Source organism: Poecilia formosa, unplaced genomic scaffold (assembly GCF_000485575.1).
Source record: "Poecilia formosa unplaced genomic scaffold, Poecilia_formosa-5.1.2 Scaffold442, whole genome shotgun sequence".
In the NCBI taxonomy this organism is placed as follows: Eukaryota; Metazoa; Chordata; class Actinopteri; order Cyprinodontiformes; family Poeciliidae; genus Poecilia; species Poecilia formosa.
In genome coordinates this window covers 338,453-362,779 of record NW_006800381.1, presented here as the reverse complement: position 1 = coordinate 362,779, position 24,327 = coordinate 338,453, and the positions used below count along the sequence as shown (strand labels likewise).

General features: G+C 40.4%; 1 protein-coding gene across 9 annotated transcripts in view; it reads right to left on the bottom strand.

Moving 5' to 3' along the window:
- tjp1b (tight junction protein 1b) overlaps positions 1–24,327 on the bottom strand; it is a 106,100-nt gene that overhangs the window by 4,730 nt on the left and 77,043 nt on the right. For 7 of the 9 annotated variants that reach the window (XM_016663759.1, XM_016663755.1, XM_016663757.1 and 4 more), the window contains 25 exons: positions 23,110–23,166; positions 22,414–22,538; positions 22,171–22,273; positions 21,749–22,058; positions 21,333–21,439; positions 19,984–20,152; positions 19,733–19,877; positions 18,371–18,504; positions 17,359–17,464; positions 16,224–16,374; positions 13,770–13,878; positions 13,462–13,681; positions 13,203–13,387; positions 12,786–12,881; positions 12,609–12,691; positions 12,321–12,531; positions 12,104–12,204; positions 11,682–12,032; positions 10,172–10,378; positions 6,999–7,859; positions 5,700–5,791; positions 4,310–4,525; positions 3,313–3,449; positions 2,130–2,601; positions 1,209–1,426 (listed from right to left, as the gene is read on the bottom strand). In XM_016663759.1, the coding sequence (XP_016519245.1) occupies positions 1,209–1,426; positions 2,130–2,601; positions 3,313–3,449; positions 4,310–4,525; positions 5,700–5,791; positions 6,999–7,859; positions 10,172–10,378; positions 11,682–12,032; positions 12,104–12,204; positions 12,321–12,531; positions 12,609–12,691; positions 12,786–12,881; positions 13,203–13,387; positions 13,462–13,681; positions 13,770–13,878; positions 16,224–16,374; positions 17,359–17,464; positions 18,371–18,504; positions 19,733–19,877; positions 19,984–20,152; positions 21,333–21,439; positions 21,749–22,058; positions 22,171–22,273; positions 22,414–22,538; positions 23,110–23,166 (4,966 nt within the window). The remainder of the gene's footprint in view (positions 1–1,208; positions 1,427–2,129; positions 2,602–3,312; positions 3,450–4,309; positions 4,526–5,699; positions 5,792–6,998; positions 7,860–10,171; positions 10,379–11,681; positions 12,033–12,103; positions 12,205–12,320; positions 12,532–12,608; positions 12,692–12,785; positions 12,882–13,202; positions 13,388–13,461; positions 13,682–13,769; positions 13,879–16,223; positions 16,375–17,358; positions 17,465–18,370; positions 18,505–19,732; positions 19,878–19,983; positions 20,153–21,332; positions 21,440–21,748; positions 22,059–22,170; positions 22,274–22,413; positions 22,539–23,109; positions 23,167–24,327) is intronic. The other 2 variants (XM_016663756.1, XM_016663760.1) reach the window with 2 other exon arrangements.

Sequence of the window (24,327 nt, the reverse complement as noted above, 5' to 3'; positions counted from 1 at the left end):
ACAGATTAGCCTTTAACTAATGAAGCATACCGAAGAGTCTGGGGGCAAAACTAAAGGTCAACTGACTGGACGGCTTGATAAATGAACACGACACTAAGGAAGTTTTAAATCATCTATGGATCAGGCCAATAGCTAAAAAATAATTAAAAAAAAATTGCAGTCCAAACGATCATCTTATGGTATTTCACAGGGAAAGATTTTCATCCTGATTTACTCCTTCCAACAATCTTGAAAACGTCCCGATTAACAGGATGCTTCTGTTGTGCTTCCTTGAACAGGAGAGATCTAGAGACGATATAAAACATGATTTTTACAATGTTTGCACAAAATCATCCTTAGATAATCAGATTGAGATGTTTCAGGGCCTCCTGTCACTTTAAATCCAAATAAGCTGCTGATGGCCACGCCTCCCAACGCAACGTTTACACTCACACGTAAAAATGGCTGCAAACAAAAAAGCAATTATACAACTATGCATCTCTGAAAAGCAGAAGTGGAGCCTCCTGCATAACCAACAAGAATCCAACAAGTGGTTTCTGGATGGTGAGTCAACCTCAAAACTTTTCCAGCAGCCATTGTAAATACTGCAAAATCATACCAAGTACTTTTGGTCTAATGCAAATATCTTAGTACACAAACACAAAACTAACTTACATTTAACTTTTCACCAAGATATAATTAGCTACTTTAAGAACATAATTCCTAAAAAGTAAGGGGGTAACGTGGCTGGAACCCTGCCGGGGTTGCTAGGTAACGTGGCTGGAACCCTGCCGGGGTTGCTAGGTAACGGGGTTGGAACTCTGCCGGGGTTGCCAGGTATCGGCGTCCTGCCTGTTGAATCTGATTCAACAATCAGGAGATTTTTGAAGTGGCTAATTTTCTAGACAACAAAACACATTAACTTATTACCGAAATAATTCAAGCTTGGGTTGTTTTTAGAAGCAGCAGAAACCCAAATGGAGATACAAAAATGTTCAAAATGCCAATTTTACATAGTAGGTCCCTTAATACAGCAGCAGAAGCTCAGGCCTAAACAACCTTTTATGTTTTTTTTCCATTTAAAATCTAGCCAAAGTAGCAGAACTAAACTTGACATTTAAAAAGGGTCCTCTAATTACTATCGGTAGCACTTTGTCTTCCAAGGATTTTCTTGGAGGCTGTAAGTCATTCTCTGACATAATCGGGGCAGGGAGGATCCGAGCGCTGACCTTTCTCCTTGTCGAGGGGCGGCAGGATGCTGTTGTCCCGGCACACCTTGAAGTAAATCTCCTGCTCCACGCTCTCGGGGATGGCGCCCTGGGGGATGATGATGCTGACGCCCGTCTCGATGGAGCTCAGGACCCCTCCGTTGCTGTTGAAGATGCCGCGGGCGGTGGCGACCACAGTGTGCCCTTCGTCCTCATCATCGTCGTCCAAGGCGCTGGGGCTGAGGCGGACAAGTCGTAAGGGATCATCAGTCAGAGAGGGAGGCAGAGCAAACCTCCAGGGAAAAGCGGCTGAGTTTCCGTTACGAAACGGACAACATCAATCCATCAAGGTTTATTTGTGTATCACATTTCAGCAGCAAGGCGGTTCAAGGTGCTTTACATCATAAAAACTGAAAATGACAAAGTGCAAACCAATAGATCCACAAGTCGAGCTCTAAAGTTGTTTTTTACGTTCTGCATGTAGCTTGTTTGTTGTAGCCACCATTCTGGTGTTAGCCTTGATGCTATGATTTAAATTTTAGCTAGCTTCAGGTTTTTACCTAGTTTTAGCTTTTACATGGATTTTTTCACTCTGCCCGGGTTATGTCAACATAACCTATATGCAATCTTTAGCTAGTTTTAGCTTGTAAACTGTTGTGATCTTTGAATTTAGCTTTGTATGCACTGCACCGATTTCTAATACGGTCTGGGAGGGATTTTTATAATTTCACTAAAAATATTCACTGCATTTTCACAGGAAATGCAAATGTTCTAGTTTATGTCTGTTTTAAAAATGAAATATTTTGAGTTAATTCAGCACCGTTCTTTTGTATCGTATTGTATCGGTTGATGCTAATCCTCATGTCGGTATCAGAAGTGAAAAATGGAGACGCGCTGAGTGCGGCGTCTCTTTCTGCCGCTCACTGCGCTCTGATGCCTCACCTTACAGGGACGGCCTTGGGAATGGCGTTGATATTATTGTGCTGGTATTTGGGCCTGTTGTCCATGGTGCGTGTGAAAGTGTCCAGGCCGCTGTCGTGGTCGAGGGGCTGTGGCGACAGCTGAGGTTTCACTGAGGCGTTGCTCACCACCCCCGGCTTGCTGAGGAGGTCCGTTTTCACCTGCGTGTCGTTTGGCAGCAGGTTGTGGTTGAACTTTGGGCTGTCGAACTTGCGCTCGAAGGGCCGGGCCGCGCTGGTGTAAGGCTTGGGGACGTAGCGGTTGTAGCTGGTCGAAGGCGGAGCGCCCAGGGTTTTCGGCGGCGGCGCGTCGGTGCCGTTGACGGGGACTTTGTCGGGGAGGCCTCTGGGTGGCAGGTAGCCGCCTGGCGTGGATTCGTCCCTGCTAGTCGGCCTGAGAGCTGCCAGGTCGGGTTTAGGATTCGGGGAGCTCAGTGGCTCAGGGATGGAGTTGGCTGGAAAGGAAGAAAAGAGATAAAATCTTTACATACCTTCCTTCTTACATACCTTCAGTTTAAAACTAGGACTAAAACGAATAATGAGATTGATCCATTATTGAAATAATCGCCAAATAATTTAGAAGTCTGGAATATGCAGCCTCAAAAAGCATAATTTGCTGAACTAACATGTTTAAAGCAGCAATTCAGCTAAAGTTTATATATATATATATATATATATATATATATATATATATATATATATATACATTTAAAATAAATTTTATTTATTTGTGCAGCACATTTCAGCAACAAGGCATTTCAAAGTCATAAAAACACAAAAATACAAAGTCAAAGAACAGTCAACGATTGAGAAAACCAGTAAACATTTTTCCACATAAAATATGTTGGTCAATGTTTCATTTATAATGGTTCAAAGGTAACCAGGTGGGTTTTTAGTCCAGATTTAAAGGAACGTTTTAACGATTCAGAATTCAAGAATGGTTGTGTCAATTTTCCACTGGGTTTGGTCAAAATTTAAATCACTTCAATGAGGATCAGACACAAAGATTTTCCTTGTTTGAAGTATTCAGGCAGGAAATCATTTTAACGATTTTTAAATGTAAAGAAACATATTTTAGAGGCATAATAATTATGATTTAAAGTGCAAGGCACAATCTGGGAGATGTGATTATTTGGGTTTGTTTAGGGATTATTTCTACAACTTACCGTCAGCAGGGCTGAGTTTGGACAAGGTGTTGGGTGGGATGGCTGGAGCTGGGGGTCCGTACTGAGCGGAGGGACTGATCTGGGCCAAAGCTTCGTATCGTTTCTCCACTGGGCTCACCTTCTCCACAGACTCAACTCTTTAAAACATAACACAGTAAATAAAACAACAATCAATGCGACTGCAGGGCTCATATCAGCGTTTCCTGCAGTAAAATTCAAGGAAAGTTTTCAAACTATTCCAGCTCCATAGACTGGAGAAAACAAAAAAATCAATAGAAATGACCAAAAAAAGACATTTTCAATTAATTATTTTATGGTATAGTTTATTACTACAATTGATATGATCTGATGGTTTTCTGCATTTTGCAAATGAAAGAAAATTATGTTTTGTTTCTGACTGGTCTGAGAACAAAACTCTAAGTTAACAAAACAATTTGCTAATTTCTGTTCAGTTGTTTAAAGTGTAAGTAATAAGATGATCAAGCATCAAGCAGTCACCGAGTCATTAGGAATAATAAATATTGATAACACTGAAACAATCAAAGGTAAATTACCTCCCTGCTCAAATTAAATGCTTAAAGACAAGAAACAAAGTTACAAAAAAATATTCTTAAAAAATGTTCTCTTTACATTTTCTGGTATTTAACAAAAATAAATAATTTTAGTAATTGTAACTGACCTGAAATAAGAAAAGTTTCTTCTGATTTAACTTCAGACACTGAGGGAAAACATTTTTTCCTTTTTATTAGGTGGACAAAAATCTCTGGTTTCAACTGTAGAACCAGTTGAAACCAGGTTTGAACTGGTTTGAACTGGTTGAAACCTGTCAGGTTGAAGGCTCAGATTGAACTTTATCACCAAACTGAACATGAAAGACTTCCTACAGAAACCAAGCACTTAGTTAAATGAATTAAAATTCAAGCCTTTTCCAGGATTTGAACCCAGTTCAGAGCACTGGGAACCAGCTGCGCTGCTGGTGCAGGGCGTGCCGTCTGACCTGTTGTAAGGGTAGGACAGCTGGGCGGGTTTGGACGGGTCGTGAAACCGGTTGATACCCGGACTGGGTTGGCCCATTGCCTTGCTGTCGAAGCTGCGCCGGTCGAAGTAGGACAGCTGCTTCCTGTAGTACTCCTCGTCGTCATCTGGGTCGTAGTGGTTGGAGCGGACCACATCATCCGGAGGCTTCGAATGAGGCTTTTGTGGCTCCGGAGCCCTGAAGACAAAACGTGTAAAAGAAAGAATATAAAGCTTTACAGATGAACTCTGAGTGTCGCTTCAGTTCGCTTGGTAAACCAGGAGGCCTCAGCTGAAGGCCGGAAACGATGATAAATACTGCTGGACGATACATTGTCCCAGCAGTTATCGCGATACACAATAATATTGTTGCTTTGAGACGATTGTCATGTAATATAATGGCATAATGAACTTTAAATTCTAATGAACATTTAACACTGGAACTGGAAGACATTTTGAATAAATAAAACAACAAATAAAATTAATAAAGAAGTTTCTCTAAACAAAGCTGTCCTTTAAAAAAGGTGAAACTGAAACTGAAGACTTATCATCCAGTTTTTGGTAGAAAGACAGAAAAATCATGCAAATGTTTTTATACATCATGTGATTAATTGATTTATTGTGACAGGCCTATTTAGTTGTAAATGAGTAAATAACAGAGATTCTGAGAACCTCAGACACAAACTATCTCAATCCCTCCAGGAAGTTGCAACGTTGTGATTGAAAAAATTAATGCAAATTCACTCAGTTATCAAATTTTACTGGCGCCATTTTCACCAGTAATCGCAACTTTTCCACAAATCTGACCAATCACCTTAACATTAGTTGAATTTCCTTCTCTTATAACCAATCACCCTCTCTCATTCCTAATTTAACTTTTCCAAACTTGCAAGATGAAAGAATGTGTGACGCCAAAAAACATTTGCCTTTTTCTTTTTTTTTTTTCCAAAACCGATTTTCAGATGTTCTGCAGGATTTCTTTATGCTGACAGTAAAGACAAATCCTACATAAAATATAATTCATGTTAACTTGAATGACAGACATTTAATTCTTCTTTTTAACTTTGACAACTCATTAGGATATCATTGGATTTGGATTAGATGCCATTTTAAGAAGATACGTGAAAATGTTGGTTATTTTTCTTAAGAGTCCAACTTTTGTTGTTAGATGGCAAAAATAAGCTTAAAAAATTAAACGTTTTGAAAAGTCTGCCGCAAAATCAGTAATTTTAGGCTGCAAGTATTAAAAAACAAACATTGCGACATTCTGGAGTCTCATAATAGGTAAAACTTTTGACCAGTAGGTGGCGCACAAGCAGCAACATATCTCCTCAAATCTTTTTCTTTTTGTCCTGAGGTACCAGTCGGCTCACCTGTAGGTGGACTTCTCCTGCTCCAGGTTGCTCAGGGAGTTGGCTTTCAGGACCGGGGCGGGAGTGATCACAGGTTTGGGAGCATCTGCAGGCTGGAGAACAAAAAACAAATCCTGATTCAGTGATTTCTCCCTCTGTTGAGCAAGTTTTCCTCCATGTGAACTTACACAGATACATACAAAAACATGCGTTATAAAACCGACATGCTCAATTTCATTAAACATTTTTAAAGTTTTATTAGTTATTACACTTTGCTTGTTTGAGAAGAACAATTATTTTAGGAACCAACAAAACAAAAAAAATACTAAAAATATAATTAATTAGGGCAGCAACTAATGACTATCTTAGTGATGATTAATCAATTAATCTGAAGATTTTTCATTTCACATTTATTTCAATAATTGATTAATCACGATTAATCATTTCAGCTCTAATAGTGATAAATTAAATCTTGTTTTTTGAAGGTTGAATTCAAAAATTTAAATAGATTAAGGATCATTTTGTTGCCACATCAGTTAAAAGTGGCCCATTAAAGTGTCATGTAGGGCTGCAACTAGCGATTATTTTTAGTAATCTATTATTCTGATGAAAAATTATCACTACATCAATAAAATGTCTTTATAATCTATATAAAGACATCTTTGTCTGTTTATACATTATAAATACATTAAAAGATGCAAATAAATATTTTCATTCTTTTTTAAATAAGAAATGAATTTAATTTTCAAGCATTCAGTGAATCTGAACAAGGTGAAATCACTTCAGCAGTTTTGGTTAAAACATTTACAGACAAAGATGTTTATATCTTAAATGAAAATGTATATTTATTTTGTATAGTTTTGGCTATTTATTGCTCTGATTATGTTGTTCTTTCAGAAAATTGCCTTTTTTTGGTCTGCATTCCCTATTAATCGATTACTCAATTACAAAATTAGTTGCCGATTATTTCAACAATCGATTAATTGTTTCAGCCCCAAAATTAATAAATTAAAACATGATTTTACAGGATTATAGATAACATCTTAAGCAGAATCACAAACTAGTGTGTGTAGGACTGCAAATAACGATTATTTTAGTAATTAATTATTCAGACAGTAGTCGATTAATCACGATTAATCCGATTAATTGTTTCAGCGTTTATGAGGAACGTACCCTGAGCACTGAAGACTCTCCTTCTTTAGCTCTTTCCATAGAAACTGAGCAAAATTAGAATCATTTCGCTGCCTCAACCAGTTAAAAATCACCCACTAAAGTGTCATTATTTGCGATTAATCATTTCGGCCTTTATGAGGAACGTACCCTGAACACTGAAGACTCTCCCTCTTTAGCTCTGTCCATAGAAACTGAGCGTTTATTCTCAAACATCTTGACTCTGTTGAGCACTGATTGCGGTTTCATGGCTGGATCTTCATCCAGGTCTTCCCGTGGGGGAGGAGGAAGAGGTTTGGAGGTCGGAGTGACTGCTGGCTCTCCTGGTGAAGGCAGGGCGTCTGGTTTTGGAGGGGGGACGGCGGCGGGCTCAGAGTTCATGATCGGCTCGTGTATCCCCGGCTTGTAACCTCGGTTTGGAAGCCCAGACATGTAGACGGGCCTCAGACCAGAGTCACCGTAGTAGTGCTTTGGAGGCTCCGGCGAGCGAGGGGAGTTGATGGGAAAGCTGCGGGTTTCTGCCTCATACGGAGATCGGGCTTCGTAGCTAGCAGGAGGTGGGGGAGGGGGCTCGTCGTACTGAATGGGCGCGGGTTTACTGTGCCGCGCCCTGCTGTCGTAGCCCACCGCCGGGGCCTCGTCGTAGCGTGGCTGAGGCGGGCTGTACTCCCTCCCCGGCCCGTCCTCGTAGGGGGAGCGAGGACTGTATCCCATTGGTTGCTGGTGGCCCGGCTGGTACCCGGCGGGCTGTGAGGACGAGGTCTGCTGGTCGTATGGGGGCCACTGTTCACTGTAATGAGGCACACGGTTGTCGTAGTGCAGGTGAGAGTCAGAGTTGTGAGGCTTTGGTTCTGCGTAGCCGCCTCCGTCGTATCCATAAGGCGGGTGGTCGTATTCGCGGTATGGCTGTTTGTCCTGAAACGACGGCTGGTGACTGTAGCTCAGAGACTGCTTCAGACCGTGGTTGATCCGCACCGGGTCCTCCATGTTGTATAGATCTTTCTTGTACATCTGTAAAGAAATGGCAATAATTAAATTTATTTGTAAGATATCATTAGTGAAGATACCCAGTTAAGGAAAAGTTATTTCTCCTAAAACACCAGAAGAAATTCCTAATAAATGTGCCACGCGAAAATATTCACACTCTTGAACTTCTTCAGATTTTGTCCTGTTGCAGCCACAATCTCAAGTGTATTTTATTTCAATCATGTGTTATTAAGACAAAGATACCGAACTGTGGAAACAGATGGGCTTCTATTGACCGTAAAATTGCACAAATTGGAACGGAAACACACCAATCAAAAATAAGAAGAAAAAAAACCAACAACTTTTCTTTATTTGGTAAAAAGTTGTTCAGCCGTATCATAGTTTGTGAATTTCACAAAACCCGCATCACACAAGTCATGTGATCAACAACCGGATGTTACTACTGGCAGAAAAGATGAAGAACGCAACAGGAAGTGGTAGGAGGATCACAGTGTGGCTTGTTTTTTATTGACTCATCACACGAACAGACTTATTCATGTTTGATTTTATCGCGTTTCTTATTTAATTTAAACACTGCAATGGCAAAATTAGGTTTTTTAGACATTATAAACAAGAATATCAACAAGGTTTTGCACCCATTTGTAGTCAAAACTCAACTGTTGGAAAAGAATATATGGTTTTCAGAATCGCTCACAAATATAAATCTAAAAAGTGTCATGTGTCAAACTTTAGGCCCAGGGGTCAAATCCAACTTTAGAGAAACACATGAACAGAATCTTCAAGAAAACAGATATAGGCTTAAATCAAAGCAGTTTTTATGAATTTACTCCCAAACTACATTCATCTGCCCCTCCAATTTTTTGCAATCGCGGAAATTCCCACAAAAACCAGCAAACTTCAAAAAAATTTTTGCGCTAATGCACTGAACATTTCCACAAAAATGGTCAAAAACATTGAGTTTAAGTTACTGCTAATTCCCACCTGCAGGTGGCAGTGTTTCATATTTAGCCTTAATTGATTTAAACCATGATCGAAATGGCAAGTAAAAGTCACATTTACTGCCATAGATAAGTGTGAATATTTAAAAAATTCGTACAAATATTTCTAAATTAGCTCCACAAAAATCAGCGGTTTTGGCTGAAAAACAAATTACAATATTTTATTTAAATTGAAGAAGTACTTATGCACACACACCTATTTATTAAACAATTTTAACAGCTTTTTAAAGAAGTTTTACATACATTCTGGCACAAACAGATATCTGAGAATGAATGAAAACCCGTGTTTTAGGTGAAACATGGCATTCAAAGCCTCAGGAATAAAAAGGCCCAAACATAAACCCATGTATCATTTTCCTTCAGCTTAATTATATCGCACTATTTCATGTTTCTCTATAACACAAAACATCAATAAAATGCCTCGAAGTTTGTGGCTGTAACATAAAATGTGGAAAAGTTGAAGGTGTGTGAATATTTTTGCAAGGTACCACAAACTGAAACCTCAAGAAGCTCAACATTCACAATGCTGACCGAATCGTTAGAAATAAATAAATCCTGAACCAACTGATCAAATTACAAGCTTTTTTTGTTCTTTCTTGAAAAACGGTTCTGAATGCCTGTTTGACAAGATGCCCTTCAGGAAAAATGAAACTGAATTTTACCAATTGAGTGTGTTTTACAGAGAACCTCTTAACAATTTACACATTTCTGAAAGGCCTCATTTCAAACATATGATGCAGAGTAGCCTGCAGACAGTGAAGGAAGGAGGCCAACATGTTGGAAGAATCCGCTCAACAGGGAAAATGTGTCAAGTTTACAGCAAAGTTTGAGGTATTAATACGTCAGAGTACTGTCTGCAGGTTAGCTTTCATCATGCAACAAACATTCAGTTTGCAACTTATGCAATGTCAAACTACTAGCACTACAACAGACAACACATCTACCCACTACAATGCCACCGTCAGTGCTGCTACTGTTTGTCTACAGTAGAGAGTCAAAGCTGAAAGGAACCCAAAAAATAAACAAAAACAAAACATCAGGAGCCATGCAAAGGAAGTAAGAGGCAACAGTTAGGGCTGGTTGTGGATGTCTTCACCCTGATCAGAGACTCAGATGTAACCAGTCCTTCTGGTCTCCCAGCCCACTGTGGTGCATGTGGACAAGCGAGTCGCACATTTCCTCTGGGAACCAGAGGCTCACAGTGGGCTCAGTGAGTCACACAGTGTGGACATGACATGCAGATAGCGAGTGGAAAGCATGTGTGAGAAGACAGGCAAGTTAAAAAGAGCAGGCTGGGGAGCCGGGCCCGGTCCGAGTGGCTGGTGAAACAGCGGATACCTTTGGTTCTGGACCAGGGGGTTCATGTGGTGGTGGAGGTGGTGGTGGTGGGGGCTGAATTAGCTCAGGGGCAGGGCTGGGGCTGCTAAGAGAGTCCGCCTGAGGAGCTGCGGCTGCAGCAGGCGGCTCCTCTAGTTGTACAGGCTGCTCAGCAGCTGGGGAGGCTGCCACCGGCGCAGGCAGCGGGGGCAGAGCAGCCTCACCTTGCTGTGAAGTATCGTTAAGAGACATTTATAACACAGCGCCGCCAAGGGCACACAGACAACATCTCACCCCAACACTACCATCTGGTTCCTTACACTCACCAGTCAGAAGATAAAGAAATGTGGTTAGAATAGATAATATACCCATTACATAACTTAAAACATGTTTACTGCTAAAAAAAATAAAATCCTAGAGATGCACCAGTATACTGTCTGATTATACTGAATACATGCAGGGGATTCATGCAGCTTAGTATGAACCCCCTGCATGTTAGTGTTTATATACGGAGATTTCGCACAACGCTGGAGGGCAAAAAGACGATTCTTTTAGGTGCCGTAGAACAAATCCGTTAATTAAATGAAAACTGAAGATGCAGGAATTACTAATTTAGAGTAGTGAGACAGAACAAAGGGAAAATAATGCAGAAAACTCGCTAAAGATCAACTCAAAACCACTTTTTCCTCGCTCTCTGTGTTGGTTGTGCTACACAGAGGCCTGTTGCCATAGCAACCGACGACAACGCCACTGCATGTTTCAGGTTTCAACACCAAAAAACACTCAAACATTTCCCACACAAAGAACATTCAGTCTGTTATGGTTTTATGTTTTCAGGCTTGATGTTTATTTTGCGATTATTAAAAAGTGAACGCAGTGGCAGATTAGCTACCAATGCCATTAGCTAAGCTAACACTGCCACTGCAGTGGCAGATTAGCTACCACTGCTATTAGCTAAGCTAACATTGCAGTGGCTGGTTAGCTAATTTAATCACCTGCACTATTGATGATCTGTCAGCGTTGGTGTTTAGGTCACCTGAACCAAAACACACCAAATTAAACATCACATCTACAGGTTACTATTACCAAAGTCAAGCTAGCATAACTGAACTACTTCCCTTTCCCTTTTTTTCTGAACCTTGTTATCTAGCTGTTGTTGGGTTGACAATTAGTAGCAATAAATTTCTTTTATGCATCGCACATACATTTAAGATATTGTGCGTCATATTGACAGCTTAACAGCTAAAACCAAAGCTAGCCATTGTTAGCGAGCAGTTTTTTGCCCTCCAGCAGAGCTCTTGCTCGTGTGACGTCGTGCTACAAGAGGTCCACATCGGTCTTTCTCAAACTGTCCACAGAAAAAAACCCTGAGAACTGAAATCAGCCACAAGGTTCCGATCGGTGCATCTCTACTAAATATCAGAAGAAACCAGAAACAACACAGAATATAAAACAAAAAAAAGAAGCTAACGCTCTGCCCTGTTGTGATACGTTTACTATTTATTCAGCCAGTACTGCTCAACAACCCTACCTGCTGCGGAGCGGCCATTTTGAATCCAGCGGGGTCTATTCTGCTGGCGGGGTCAGGCTGCACAGGGTGCTGGTATCCAGGGTAGCCGGGGGTGTCCTGTATCACAGGCGGGTCCTCCCTGACGGGCTCCGAGGAGCGAGTGATGGCAGGCTCGGTGGGCAGGCCCACTTCATCGTTTAAGGTCTCGTCTAACTCCTGGTCGGTGTACGCTCCGCCCTCCGTATCCGTGTCCTCGTAGTCAGAAGTGTGGCGGCTGTCTGTGCTGTACATGGAGTATTCGCTACCTGGCGCCGACAGGTAGGACAGACGGTCGTCGTGGATATCCAAGTCGTCCTCTGTGGTGCCGTCCGCCTGAGTGGAGCAGAGAGTCCGTCAGCCATCAGCAGCATGAAGGACAGAAGCACTGCGGGACTTTGTCTCACCTTGCCCTCCGACACCCACACCAGCTGATTCTGCTGCTGCTGGATGGTTTCCTTCAGCGCGCCGTACCAGCCGTCATTCATGTTGTTCAAATTGATGGTTGCTAGATGGAAATAGTTTGCATAAAAATCACTTCACAAGGAAGAAGTAGTATTCTTGCATCAAAGAGGCAATTAGGGTTTTAAAGTCACTGTTTTCCAACAAACTGCGCCAACTTACTGGTGAACAGGTGGTGATTATTCTTCCTCAGTTTAATGGCTCGCTCATAAAGCTTCCTGGCGCTCTTCCTGGACTCTGGACAAAGTCTCGTCCTCATGTTCTTCACACCCTGTTTGTTATCGGGATTCAGGAAGACTACGATTGGGTACCACTGGGCATAATTTAGCCTGTCCACAGCATTTGGGGTGATGTCCAGCACAGCATGTTTGTCCTTCATGGAGTTGAAATAAAAACTGGTTTAGTAAGGCAGTATGTTCGATGGCAAAGTTTAAAAACAATCACACTCACTCTGTCTATGATCTGCTTAATGGTGTGAAGACGAATGATTCCCGAACTGCGTTGGTCTGTTCCTGCATCTCTGGGTTCGCTCTCTGAAAGGGAAAATGTGAAGAAATCCATGAAAAAACACTGAACACATGATGATAAACATCACAATAAGATGTTGGACGATAATATTAAACATACTTGCAAGTTCAAAGAGATCCGGCTCCTCTCTGGACAGCTTTTCTCGAGCCACGTCAGCAATGGGTCCAAAAATCACCACCGGTCTGAGGAAACCAGCTGCACAAAAAGCCCAAACAACAACAACAAAAAGTCAGATTCTTAAAACAAACCTGAGACGAGGTTTCTACGAACGTCTGTACTTTTTCATGCTATTTACGACTTTTCAGAACTTTTTAGCCCATTTTTAAAGTTCAAATAGAAAAACTGAAAATAGATGGATGAAAGAGTATCAATAGACAAAGACAGATGAACAAAAAGATGGACGGACAATTAAACTCAGGGCTTTTCCAAACACACTAATAAACCTCAGATATCTCACTCAAGGTTCTTTCAATAATCGATTAATCACGATTAATCGTTCCAGCCCCTACATCTCACCTTCTCTCAGTACGACTCTCTCGTAAGCAGGGAACTTTGTTTGGACCGGCTGGGAGGAAAGGTCCTCCCTGCTTTTCCTCAGGTTCCTCTTTGAGCTGCGGAGACCTCTGAACCTCCAGAAATCGGCCCGGTCGCCTCCTGCCGTTTTGGGAAGCGTGTACTGAACGCTGGAGAGCTGCTCCGCTCTGTTGGCAGAAAGACAAAGATGTAAAACAGGCTCCAGGAACAACCCAAGCACCAGGCGGCGCAGTGCTTTCACCTGTTCTTATTGGGGATGATGCCCCTCTCCACCTCCTGATGGTTCTTGCCAATGCGAATAGCTAACCAAGAGCCCAGCTTCCCGTTGTAGAGCGTGTCCACCACTCGGAAAACCTCGCCCTTGTTAAAGCTTAGCCCATACGGAGATTCCTTCTCGTACTCGAAATGCGTCCGAATGTAGAAAGAATCCCCGACATCCGACTCCACAATCCGCCGATAAACTGTGAACGCAGAGCAGCGAGCCTTTGACACCACACCAATCAGATCAAGATAATTTCTAATTTGTTTAGATTTTTCTTCTCCGCTTACCGTCTTTTTTCTTCTGAGCCAGGATTGTGACCTCTTCTCCCTTAGGAAGATCCAGAAGGAATAGCACCGCCTCCTCTCGGATTATGTTTGCAAAATCAACATTATTTACCTGGAAGTTAAGAAAACATCGTCCCATAAGTTTTATTTTTAGTAGGGATGCAAGTTATCGAATAATGAGTTAGTCTGAAGTTGATCGATCCTATCAAACTTCATGAGCGGCCATTTTCTTAAAAACAGTTTTCTCTTCTATCAAGAGGGCCGACTGCGTTTTATAACATAAAGGGCAAATTTTTTATAATTTGTTGAATCCAAAAAAACAAACAAAAAAAACAAAACAAGAAATAAACATTGAATTGTCCACTATTTTGCATCAGCTGTATTAAATACTGAAAATTGTAGTTTTTGCACATTAATAAACTAGAACATTGATAAAATATGACAAAACAGAAAACTCAACTTGCTGAATAGAAAAAAAGAAAATGAAAATATGTGAAATACTTAATTCCCATGAACAGAGATGTTCATGCAGAGTTTCTGTCTGCAGTTGATCTGGAGGAAATGTTGAAACTTGGCTCCACGAAGTGCATTAACTCACAACAGCCCTCAAAACCAACCTCTATTATTGACGTCATGTTTTTTTCCAATCAGGTTTAAATTTTTGGCGTTATCCCCCAAGACTTTTCTGTCATCGCATCCTCTCCTTTGAGGGAAATCTGTAGAAATTGACGCCATGTAGCTCGGCTGAATGAACGGCATTAATAAAGGTGAAACTTAAGGAGTTTGTCGAGCATTTATATTTCCAAACAGAAGTGGATAAAGTGTATTTTGAATCCAACACTGGACTCTGTTTGCACCATTTCTCTTTCCTGTTCTGGTAAGGCCTCGCCATCTTTGTTTCTGTATCAACTGGATCTGCTTAAGGATGACCAGCAGCGCCCTCTTCTGGATGGAGGCCAAACCTCAACACTGACATTACGTCTTCAAATTCAAAAATACTTTACTAATCCCAAAAAGAAATTAAATGTTGTTGTAACTTATTAATTCAGATTTTTCAAAGAGTTATTGTAGATGGCGATGGCTATTGCAGGAAAGACCTGCTGTAGCAGTCTGTTAGAACGAATCTGAAGACACCTCTGACTGAAGATAACTCTGTTTTCTCAAGTCAGCCTCATAAAGAGGATGGTCAAGGTTGTCCATAACTTTCTTGATTTTATGAAGAATCCTTCTTTGCATAACCAGCTCATTCAGTCATTCCTAGAACAGAACCAGAGCCAGAACAGAACCAGCCTTCTTTCTCAGGCTGTTGAGCCTTTTTAGGTCCCTGGTTCTGATGCTGCTGCCCCAACAGATGATGCTTTCAACAACAGACTTGCTGCAAACCTTGAAGGACCTTTGCTTCCTCTATAAGCCCAGTCTGCTCTGTCCCTTCTTATAGTTAATTTATTGGAACTAGTTTTAATCTAATAAACCGTCAATCGACAATTAATTGCAAATTTATAGGTTCAATTAGTGCAGAAAAGAATCTCTTAAATCAGAAGATGCATGTAGTTCTCACTGTATTCAGAATCACCTGGATAACTACAGTAGTTTTATTGTAGTCCAGTCTGTTTAGGCGTTACTGGACACAGTTGGGGAGAAGAAGAAAAGGTGCAAACAGTAAGATGTACGAGTGCGGGGGTAATGGGACGGACACAGCAAGATGAATCTGTTTTAGTGTTTGTTCCCAACGGGGCGCCTGCTAGGAGACTAGCTTGATGATGGAGGAATTTCTGAACAGCCAGAGTGTAAATTAGAACAGGCAACATTTCAGGTCGTTTTCCTTTAAAAACATGGCTGTTTATACAAAAAACCAACCGCCAAGGCAGGGGGGCCAAAGTGCGGCCCGGGGTCCATTTGCGGCCCTCGAAACAATTTTGTGCGTCCCTTGATCACGATTTAAAATCGGCTTAAATTTGATTTGCCAGGAAGTTGATGCAACAACACATGTAAAAACAAAGCTAGGGGGCAATTTTCAAAAAGTTTACAGGCAGTTTAACATCTTACAACACAAAGTATTCATCCAGGTTTTTGCTTGAAATGTAATTTATTTTAATAGTAAAAGGGACAACAGACATCCTGTGATTTTCACTAAAATACAGAGTGAGTGATAGAGCATAATAAGTAAGTAGGAAATGGTTTGTCAGTGTTTTTAAATCTGGCAAGACCTTCTTTAAGTTTTAAATCTACAGTAATTTACAGAAATCTTACTTATTTCATTAAAATATTGTGAGTTTAGTTTATATCTGAACAGGCAAAAATAAAAACGTAGGTTTGGCACTTATACTTAAAAAGGAAAACACTAAAAATGTTGTGGCCTCCCGTTGTTCGTTTCCCCCCAAACCAACATGAACTTAACCAATTTACCAGTTTCAGTTTGTTTTAATTCACAGTGGGGTTAGAAATGAGAGGCTTCACCCTGAGAATTTGGTCGCCCTCCTCCAGGCCCTCCTTAGCAGCGGGGCTGTCCTCCAGCACTCCGGCCACGAAGATGCCCACGTCGTTCCCCCCAGCCAGACGCAGACCCACACTCTCCCCCTTCTTGAACTTCACCAGCTTCATGCTTGGCCTGAGGAGAAACGCAGCAGCTGAAACTGATTTCCACTACTGCATAAATGCTAAAGTAAAGACTCTAAGGTGACAGACAGGAGCCTGAAGAGATGCTTAAATCACATTGTAAGAAGCAGGAATGGTCACTGTTATTCTGCTGTTAACAACCAAGAGGTGAAAACGCTGATAAATGCACATCTTTACATTACAGCTGCCAGAAAAACAAAATATCCAGTGACTATATTAAAACTTATTTACAGCTTCTAATGATTAAGTTAAACTATTAAGGATTTAATGATTTGTAAAATTAAAAGTATGAGTTTAAATTTGTGGTGATTGTTTTTTTTTTTTTACATACGTAGAATCAAAATTACACATACAGGCTAAAATTTATACATGATGCAACCCACTAATGTTCATTTAAATGCCCCATAACTAAACTCTTCTTATTGGATAATTGACTTATCAGAATAGTTTTAGATCAGTTAAGAAGAGGACTTGTGGAGTTGCACTAGTCTGGTTCATTATTTGGAACAATTTCTAGAAGTTTGAAGGTGCAAAGTTAATCTGTTCAAGTAATTATATGCAAATATAGACATAGGGGGGAGAATCCGTCACAACTGCTTGCAGTTCTAGTTTTTTATGTGCTTCATTTCTGTTTATGCAAACAAAAACCGAATACAGACAGAAAAAAAGAGTGGATAGCCTTTTGTGGACCCAAAGCAATACAAGCTCTGGAGTGTTTCTTTTTTCTTGAGCCATTTCTACAAGCACTTTGAACTGCCTTGTAGCTGAAAATGTGCTACATAAATAAAATTACCTTACAGTTCAGTATTTATTTAATTTACCATAAGAAATAAATTGAATCATTACAACCTACAAACAGAGAGTGCCAGAGTAAAAATAATTCATGCTGCGTGGATGTAAACCCACCCCCTGTTCATTTTTAATGGTTTATTCCAAGAAATCTGAATATTTCAATGTAATTTATTTTTCATCTTACCGTAGAATGCTGTCATCATGGGCAGCGCTTGGCACAGGAGCATCAGAGGGACTGACAGGCAGGTCTACATCGGGCTGTCCAGGCTGAGCATACACAGGCTTTGGCTCTGAATATCAACAAAAGTAAACCACAAATTCACTGTATTACTCCACACAACACTGACAGCACACCAATCCACCAAATAAATAAAATGCATATGTACCGCTGGGAATAAATACACTGATGGAATAAAAAAATAAAAACAGAGGCCCAACTGTTCAAAGTATCAGTCAGGCGTTTGTGCATACACAAACACACAAAGCACACAGCGTCCTTAGCTGGGAGGTCAAAGCGAAAGACAGCAGAGCGCCGCAGGCTGCAGAGCAACGTCAGACTCGATCAACTCATATGGTTTATTTTCACCTGGCTTCAGGCAGACCCAGCCAGACTCAGCAGGCGTCTGGATCTAACTTTTTATGGTGGCTGGGCTTTTTAAAAAAGGGGGAAAAATAATCCAGAGATAAAATACACTGAGGCAAAATGGATGTGGGAGAAAAATAGGACCGACTTGCATTTTATCATTTTCACACATCGTTTGGTTTTTCTGGGCTACTATTAAGCAAATTTTGCTGGGCGATAAATTGTCCCAGAAGTTATCACGATAAATGATAATATTGTTGTTTTGAAGTAACATGATGGTAATAATGTCATAATAATAATGCAAGAACACAGTGTCAGAGATCAATGAGGTTTTAATGAACATTTAACTCTGGAACTGGAAGACATTTAAAATATCCAAAATAAATAAACAAAACAACATAAAGCCTCTCTAAACAAAACTGTCGTTTAAAAAAAGCACTAGTTGATGCCAAAACACCAAACTGAGACTTTTATCATCCAGGTTTTGGTAGAAAACAGAGAGAAAAAAGAAAAAAACGACAAGTCATGCAAATGGAAATGATTGCGTTTGTTTGAATTTATCATGCGAATAATTAATTGCTTAATTGATTATTGCGACAGGCCCAGCTCTGACCTGGGAGGGGAGGGAGCTGCTTCTCCTCTCTTGCGGCGGACGAATCCTTCGGTTTAGGAAGAGGAATGTCCTCCACAAGCTTCGCTGGCGTTGAGGCAGACTTCGACATCCGTTCATCATCGCGACTTCTGTGACTGCGGATGATAAAAATAATTTCTTTTTAAACTATTAATCTCTGGGAAAGGGGGAAGACGCTGAATAATGAATTGTGGAGTGCAAAGCTCTGCAGGCTGTGAAATTCTCTCGTGAGCGGAAACGTGCGAGCGGAGAACCGGTGAAAGAAGAACAGCCAGAGTAGGAGGCGGCAGCAGCAGCAGCATCTTATTCATGAAGGTCATTGCTCTGCCTGTCCACTCTTTTAGTGCTCTATTTTTAGAGCAGCTTATCTAAGGTGTCAGAGGGAATTTTGTCCTCCAGTGTGTCTTTAACAAAGCTTTCTTGGTCCTCACTGCTAGTTTTAAAACATTTCATGTGTTTTTTTTTTTATATTTAGATACCAATTTTTACTGAAAATTCACTGCAAAAACACAAAATCTTACCAGGTATTTCCAGTGCAAATATCTTAATACAGTTGAAATAAGACAAATACTAACTTACAGGTAACAGTTGGGCAAGATACAGGAGCTTTAAGTCATTACTTATTCTCCTACAACTTTATTTTCATAATATCATGACTTTATTCTCGTATTTTTAGTTTATTTTTTAAATTGTCTTAGCATTGCTTTAATACTCTGTTGTACCAAACTAACTTAAATGTTAAATTTCTGCAAGACATGCCAGCTTTAAGTGATTATTTATTCTCGTACAAGTTCATTTTCATATTATTATTTTAAAAATGTTCTTAGCATTGCTTTCATGCTCTATTGTACCAAATTAACTTTCAAGTAACTTTTCAGGACGATATACCGGCTTGTTTCAACTCAATAATTCCTTAACCTTGATGAAAAAAATTACTAGTTTAGATGATTTCACTTACAACATGAGAAAAATGTCTTGTTATAAGTGAAATAATCTAACAGTGGAACTAGTAATTGTTTAAGCAATATTAAGGAATTATTGACTTAAAACAAGCTGCTACATCGTCCTGAAAAGTTACTTATAAGCTAGTTTTGTCAAATTTCAAGAGTACTAATAAATTTACACTGGAAAATAGACTGAAGGTATTTGGTAAGACTTCGTGTTTTTGCAGAAAAACGCTGAGAACCTGATATTGTCAGAATATCAACAAAAATATCAAAAGACCTTATTAGATTTTTTTTTTCATTTTACTTAAATATTAAATCCAAGTCAAATTTACAGGAACACCATAGCAGATACATGAAAATACCCTCAGCAGTAAAATCTGGTAGAATAAATTTTTACCTGCCATTGCTGATTTGTTGAGGCGAATGTCTGGAGTGGTCTGAGGGTTCGGACCGCCGGTCCGGTGAGCGGGAGCGGCTGCTACGATGTCTGTCATGCGATCGATTGGAATGGTCGGATGCCAGAGAATGGATGTCTGAAATGTCTGGTCAGACAGAGGTCAGGAGGTCACTGGGCGCAGAGTGAAGCCAGCAGGTACGACTTAATCTGCCATCGTTTCACATGAAAACAACCCTTAGTCCCTCACTCACCATCTCTGTCGGAGGCGTTAGCTGAAGGAATGCTGTCGTCCAGGTCGGGGATGTTGAGAAGGGTCGCCCTCTCGTCTCTCTGAACAACCATTTTTAGTTTGCCCTTTGACCTTTCAATCAGTTTCTTAGCGTCTATCAGGGAGAGGTTCTCTGTCACTGTCCCGTTAATCTGAGACAATCCAAAGAAAGAGATGTCAGCTTTCATTAAGATAGCCATGGTGAAAAGAAAGTACACCCCCATCAAATCATGGGGTTTCGTGTGTTTTATATACATCTTTTTGTAAGAAGTTATTAGTTTTTTTTGCCAAGTTTAAAAGTATTTTTTTTCCCACACAGCCTCAGATGGGTTGGCAAGACACAGTGAGTGAAAACCAGCATTTTCCAAACTGGTGATAAATTAGTACTTACCCATGATAGAGGCAGAAAAGCTAGCGAGCCAGTAGGGCTATGCTAGCAGCTAGTTAGCGATAGCATCGATCACCTTCAGTCAGACAGCAAAGACGATGTCTGCGTGTGACTCAAACTTCTGCCAGGCAGAAAAAACTCCCTTCCCATTCAAGAACAAATATTCCTGACACGACAAATTTTAAAACCATAATTATTATTTTTGGCAAAATTAAATTAATTTTTTTTTTAAAGTAAGAAATTTTAAGGCCTTAATTGTACATACATCAATGTAAGACTTTTTAGGAGATGTTTGACAACCTGCTAATGTAACTTTGTTGAAAACCGGTCAGAGGATTTAATGTAATATTATTTGTGTAGACATGTATGTTACTGGTTCCATCCAGAGGTTTTGCACATGCGCTCAACGCTGGAGAGCAAAAAGACAATTGGAAGAACGACACCGTTGACAAAATAAAACCTCGAGATGTATGTATTATTAATTTATTGCAGTGTGCCACAGCTATTGGAAAAATACAGAAAAACCATTAAAGAACAACTCAAAACCACTCGTATTTGTCTTTGTTCTCGCCCTCTGTGTCAGCCATGTTACACTAATTTCTATAGCAACCGACTGCCAACTTAGGATTGCATCCCTTTTTCTTTTATATGTCAAGCGTGCATTTAAGATTTAGGGCGTTATGTTGACAACTTGACAGCTAAAACCAATGCTAGTCATCGTCTGCTAGCAGTTTTTACATCATGTGGAGCATATATGTGAAATTTACATACAATAAATGATAAAAGTACTCAATATGAGGTAAAGTATATGGTCTCTAAAGGGCAAACAGACCTAAATGAAGACAGTTAAAAGGGTTTGCATTAAGCTTCAGATAAAAAAACAACCCGATTTGTTTTAACTAAAAACAATATGAAGTTGTAATCATGTGTCAGATTCTGCTTACCTTCAGTACAACGTCCCCCTCCTGGATGTTGCCATCCCTGGCCGCCAGGCTCTCGGGGGAGATGTCCTTGACAAAGATGTGGCTGGCCAGGCGCAGGCCATATTCTGCTTACAGAGTGAACGACAGCAACAAAGACGATGTTAGCACAGAGAGTTCACGTGACAGCAGCCCCACCGACCTCTCTACGCCGACAGCTGCTGCTCCCGCTGGGATTAACAGACTGATTAAAGAAGATTAATTGCTCTTTTACTTATTTACTTGAGTTTGCTAGGATTTTGCTGAGGCTGGCAACTTTTATTTACTCTGGCAGTTGACCAGAGCTGATTTGGAAGATTTATTCAGCTACCAAAACAGGGGAACGAATAAAACGACGACGTCCCGTTATTCGTTTCTATCCCCGACTTTGCGAGCCTCACCTTCATTTTTGCGGGATTTGACGAGCGTGACCTTGGCGGGGCGAGGGGGAAGGTTGTGCGAGCGGCGGTCCGAGCGCGGCGACAGGCTCCTCTCTCGTGAGCCGCTGCGCTCGCGGTCCCGCCGCCCGCTGCTCCGACCGCTGCGCCTGCCCATGGCCCCGCCCACGCCGCTGTAAGCACCGCTGCGCCCGCTCCGCGTCTCGTATATCTCTTCGTCGTAGCTGTCCTCCTCTTCGTCGTGTTCGGACATGGTTTCCCTCTCCCCCAGCCGGCCCATGGGAACGTGCACCTTTCTTTTTCGTCTGATTGTCTAAATGAAATCAGATTCAGTCACTTCAGATGAAATCAATCGTTAATTCCCCTGAAGTTTTGCTTTTATATTCGTTAGCTATCAAACACAACGCTTGCCAACAAACACTCACAATTTTGGCAATTTTCCCACTTTTGCGAAGCTGCTGGACAGCGTACGCATGCTCCACATTGTCCATGGAGACGGCATTGACCATAACCACTCTGTCATTTTCCCTGCAGGCGAAAAAATGAGAAAAAAAGGAACAAGCACACTGGAGTCTTTCTGGAGCGTTTCAAATGTACTAATTATTTATGGAGAGTAACTCAAAGCTAAAATTAGAGATTTGATCCAGCATCCAAGAACAAAATCTTACTGCAGCAGGCCTTCTGCCGGGCCGCCTTTCAGCACATCTGAGATGACGATGGAGGTCTCGCCGCTCTGAAAATGAGGGTTATCCCGACCTCCTGATATGGCTATCCCAAAGCCAAACCCTGGTGCCTGCAAGGAAGAAATATACAGAAACACGCACACGGTTTTTAGATTTTAGAGTTAACTACTGTGACGTTTTTGTGATTTTAATGGAATCAAATGTGTCACCTATCACTTAAAATGTAAATGAGATCCAGTTAGAGTCAGAATCATTAGCAACCGCTGATGAAATCACACAAAACGCTTTATTTGAAGGAGTTTTCCTAAATGTTATGAAGTGTCATTCAGGAAATAATTACACTTTTAATGCACTTAAAATGCAAGTTTTAAGGTAAGGTAATGTTATTTACATGGCACATTTTCAGCACCAAAGCAGTTCAAAGTGCTTTACATGAATTGGAGGGAAATATAAAAAATAAAAATCAAATGCTTAAATATACAAAGAAAACTACAAAATATAAGTTTTCTGGCATTTCGCAAATAGGACCCCAGAAAACTCAATTCTTGCTTGGAGAATTGAGTTACAGAAATAAATCTACATTTCTACAACGTCATATTTTACTTAAATAGTATCTGTAAAATATCCTTACTGATTCTGACCCAGGAAACAGGAAGAAGGAGAAAAGAGCGAATGCCTTACCCTGTGTAGTGTAACTGTGTGCTGTTCCCAAATGACTGTCTCCTCCATCGCTGCACTCTGAAAGACAGAAGAAGAAAAGTTTTCAGCTCCAAAGGTTCAGATGCAGTTCACGTCCAACGAGCTAAAAGCTGCCAAACGGTTTTAGCCTAATTGTCAACATGATCACAGAAGCAAGGGGGGAAAAAAAAGCGTCTTTTATCACTTTGGTTTGGATTAAAAATATAGGAATTCAATACTTTCCTTACATCAAAAATACATTTAACAGCTTTTAAAACAAATAGACACTATTTGACCAATCATTAAAGCCAGAGCTGACCTGAAATAAACACAAAAAGGAATTTCAAAAAGCATGGAGCTCACAAAAAAGGTCAACCCCCGATGTAAACTGCTTTTAAAAAGTCTGAACACTAAACTGTTTTTAACCAGAAATAAAAAAACACATATCTTCATGCAAATATTAAAATTAAACCATAATAACATCCTGGTTCAATACTGAAGCACAAGTCCAAACATGCACATTTATCTCTACTTCAGGCTCAGATGCAACGTTTCAAACACAAGCTGCATTTTCTTCTTTTAAAACTGCACTCTTAAACTTTAACATTAAATTCTGGGTGCAGAAACATAATTTTAGGACCTGGGAAAAACAAAAACCTTAGAGACAAAGCATTCCTCTTACTAAAGTAAAAGCTGGAGTCACTTCCCCCTTTTTCTTGGCATCTAACAGACAATTAATTTAAAATGTAAAATTTGACAAACAGCAACTCAGTTTGGTTTTTATTAAAAAAACAAACTGCTGTTCACTTCCGTACAGCGTTTAGAATGCATCACAATAGCAAGAAATATTTATAATAAAAACCAAAATGAAACTTCCAGATAATATAGATTCACTGAAGCAGCCTTGAAAATAAAAGCCACAAAAACTAAAAAGACACTTTGATGTAATTTCACATCCACAGCATTTCTGTGAAGCATTAAACAGCTGCATATAAAACATTATTAGGCCTATCCCTTTAAGGCAGATTTCTGCTCGCACCACTACATCTAATCTGATAAACCCTGTAAGCTTCATGCGTTAGATTACGACTTTTAGAACAATTCTCCACACAGAAAAACCCAAGATTTCACTTTGTGCAACAAAATGTGAGGAAGCTCAAGCAGAGGGATCAATTTGCGAGGATTTATGAAGCACATAAAGGTCAGTAGACGCCCAAAATA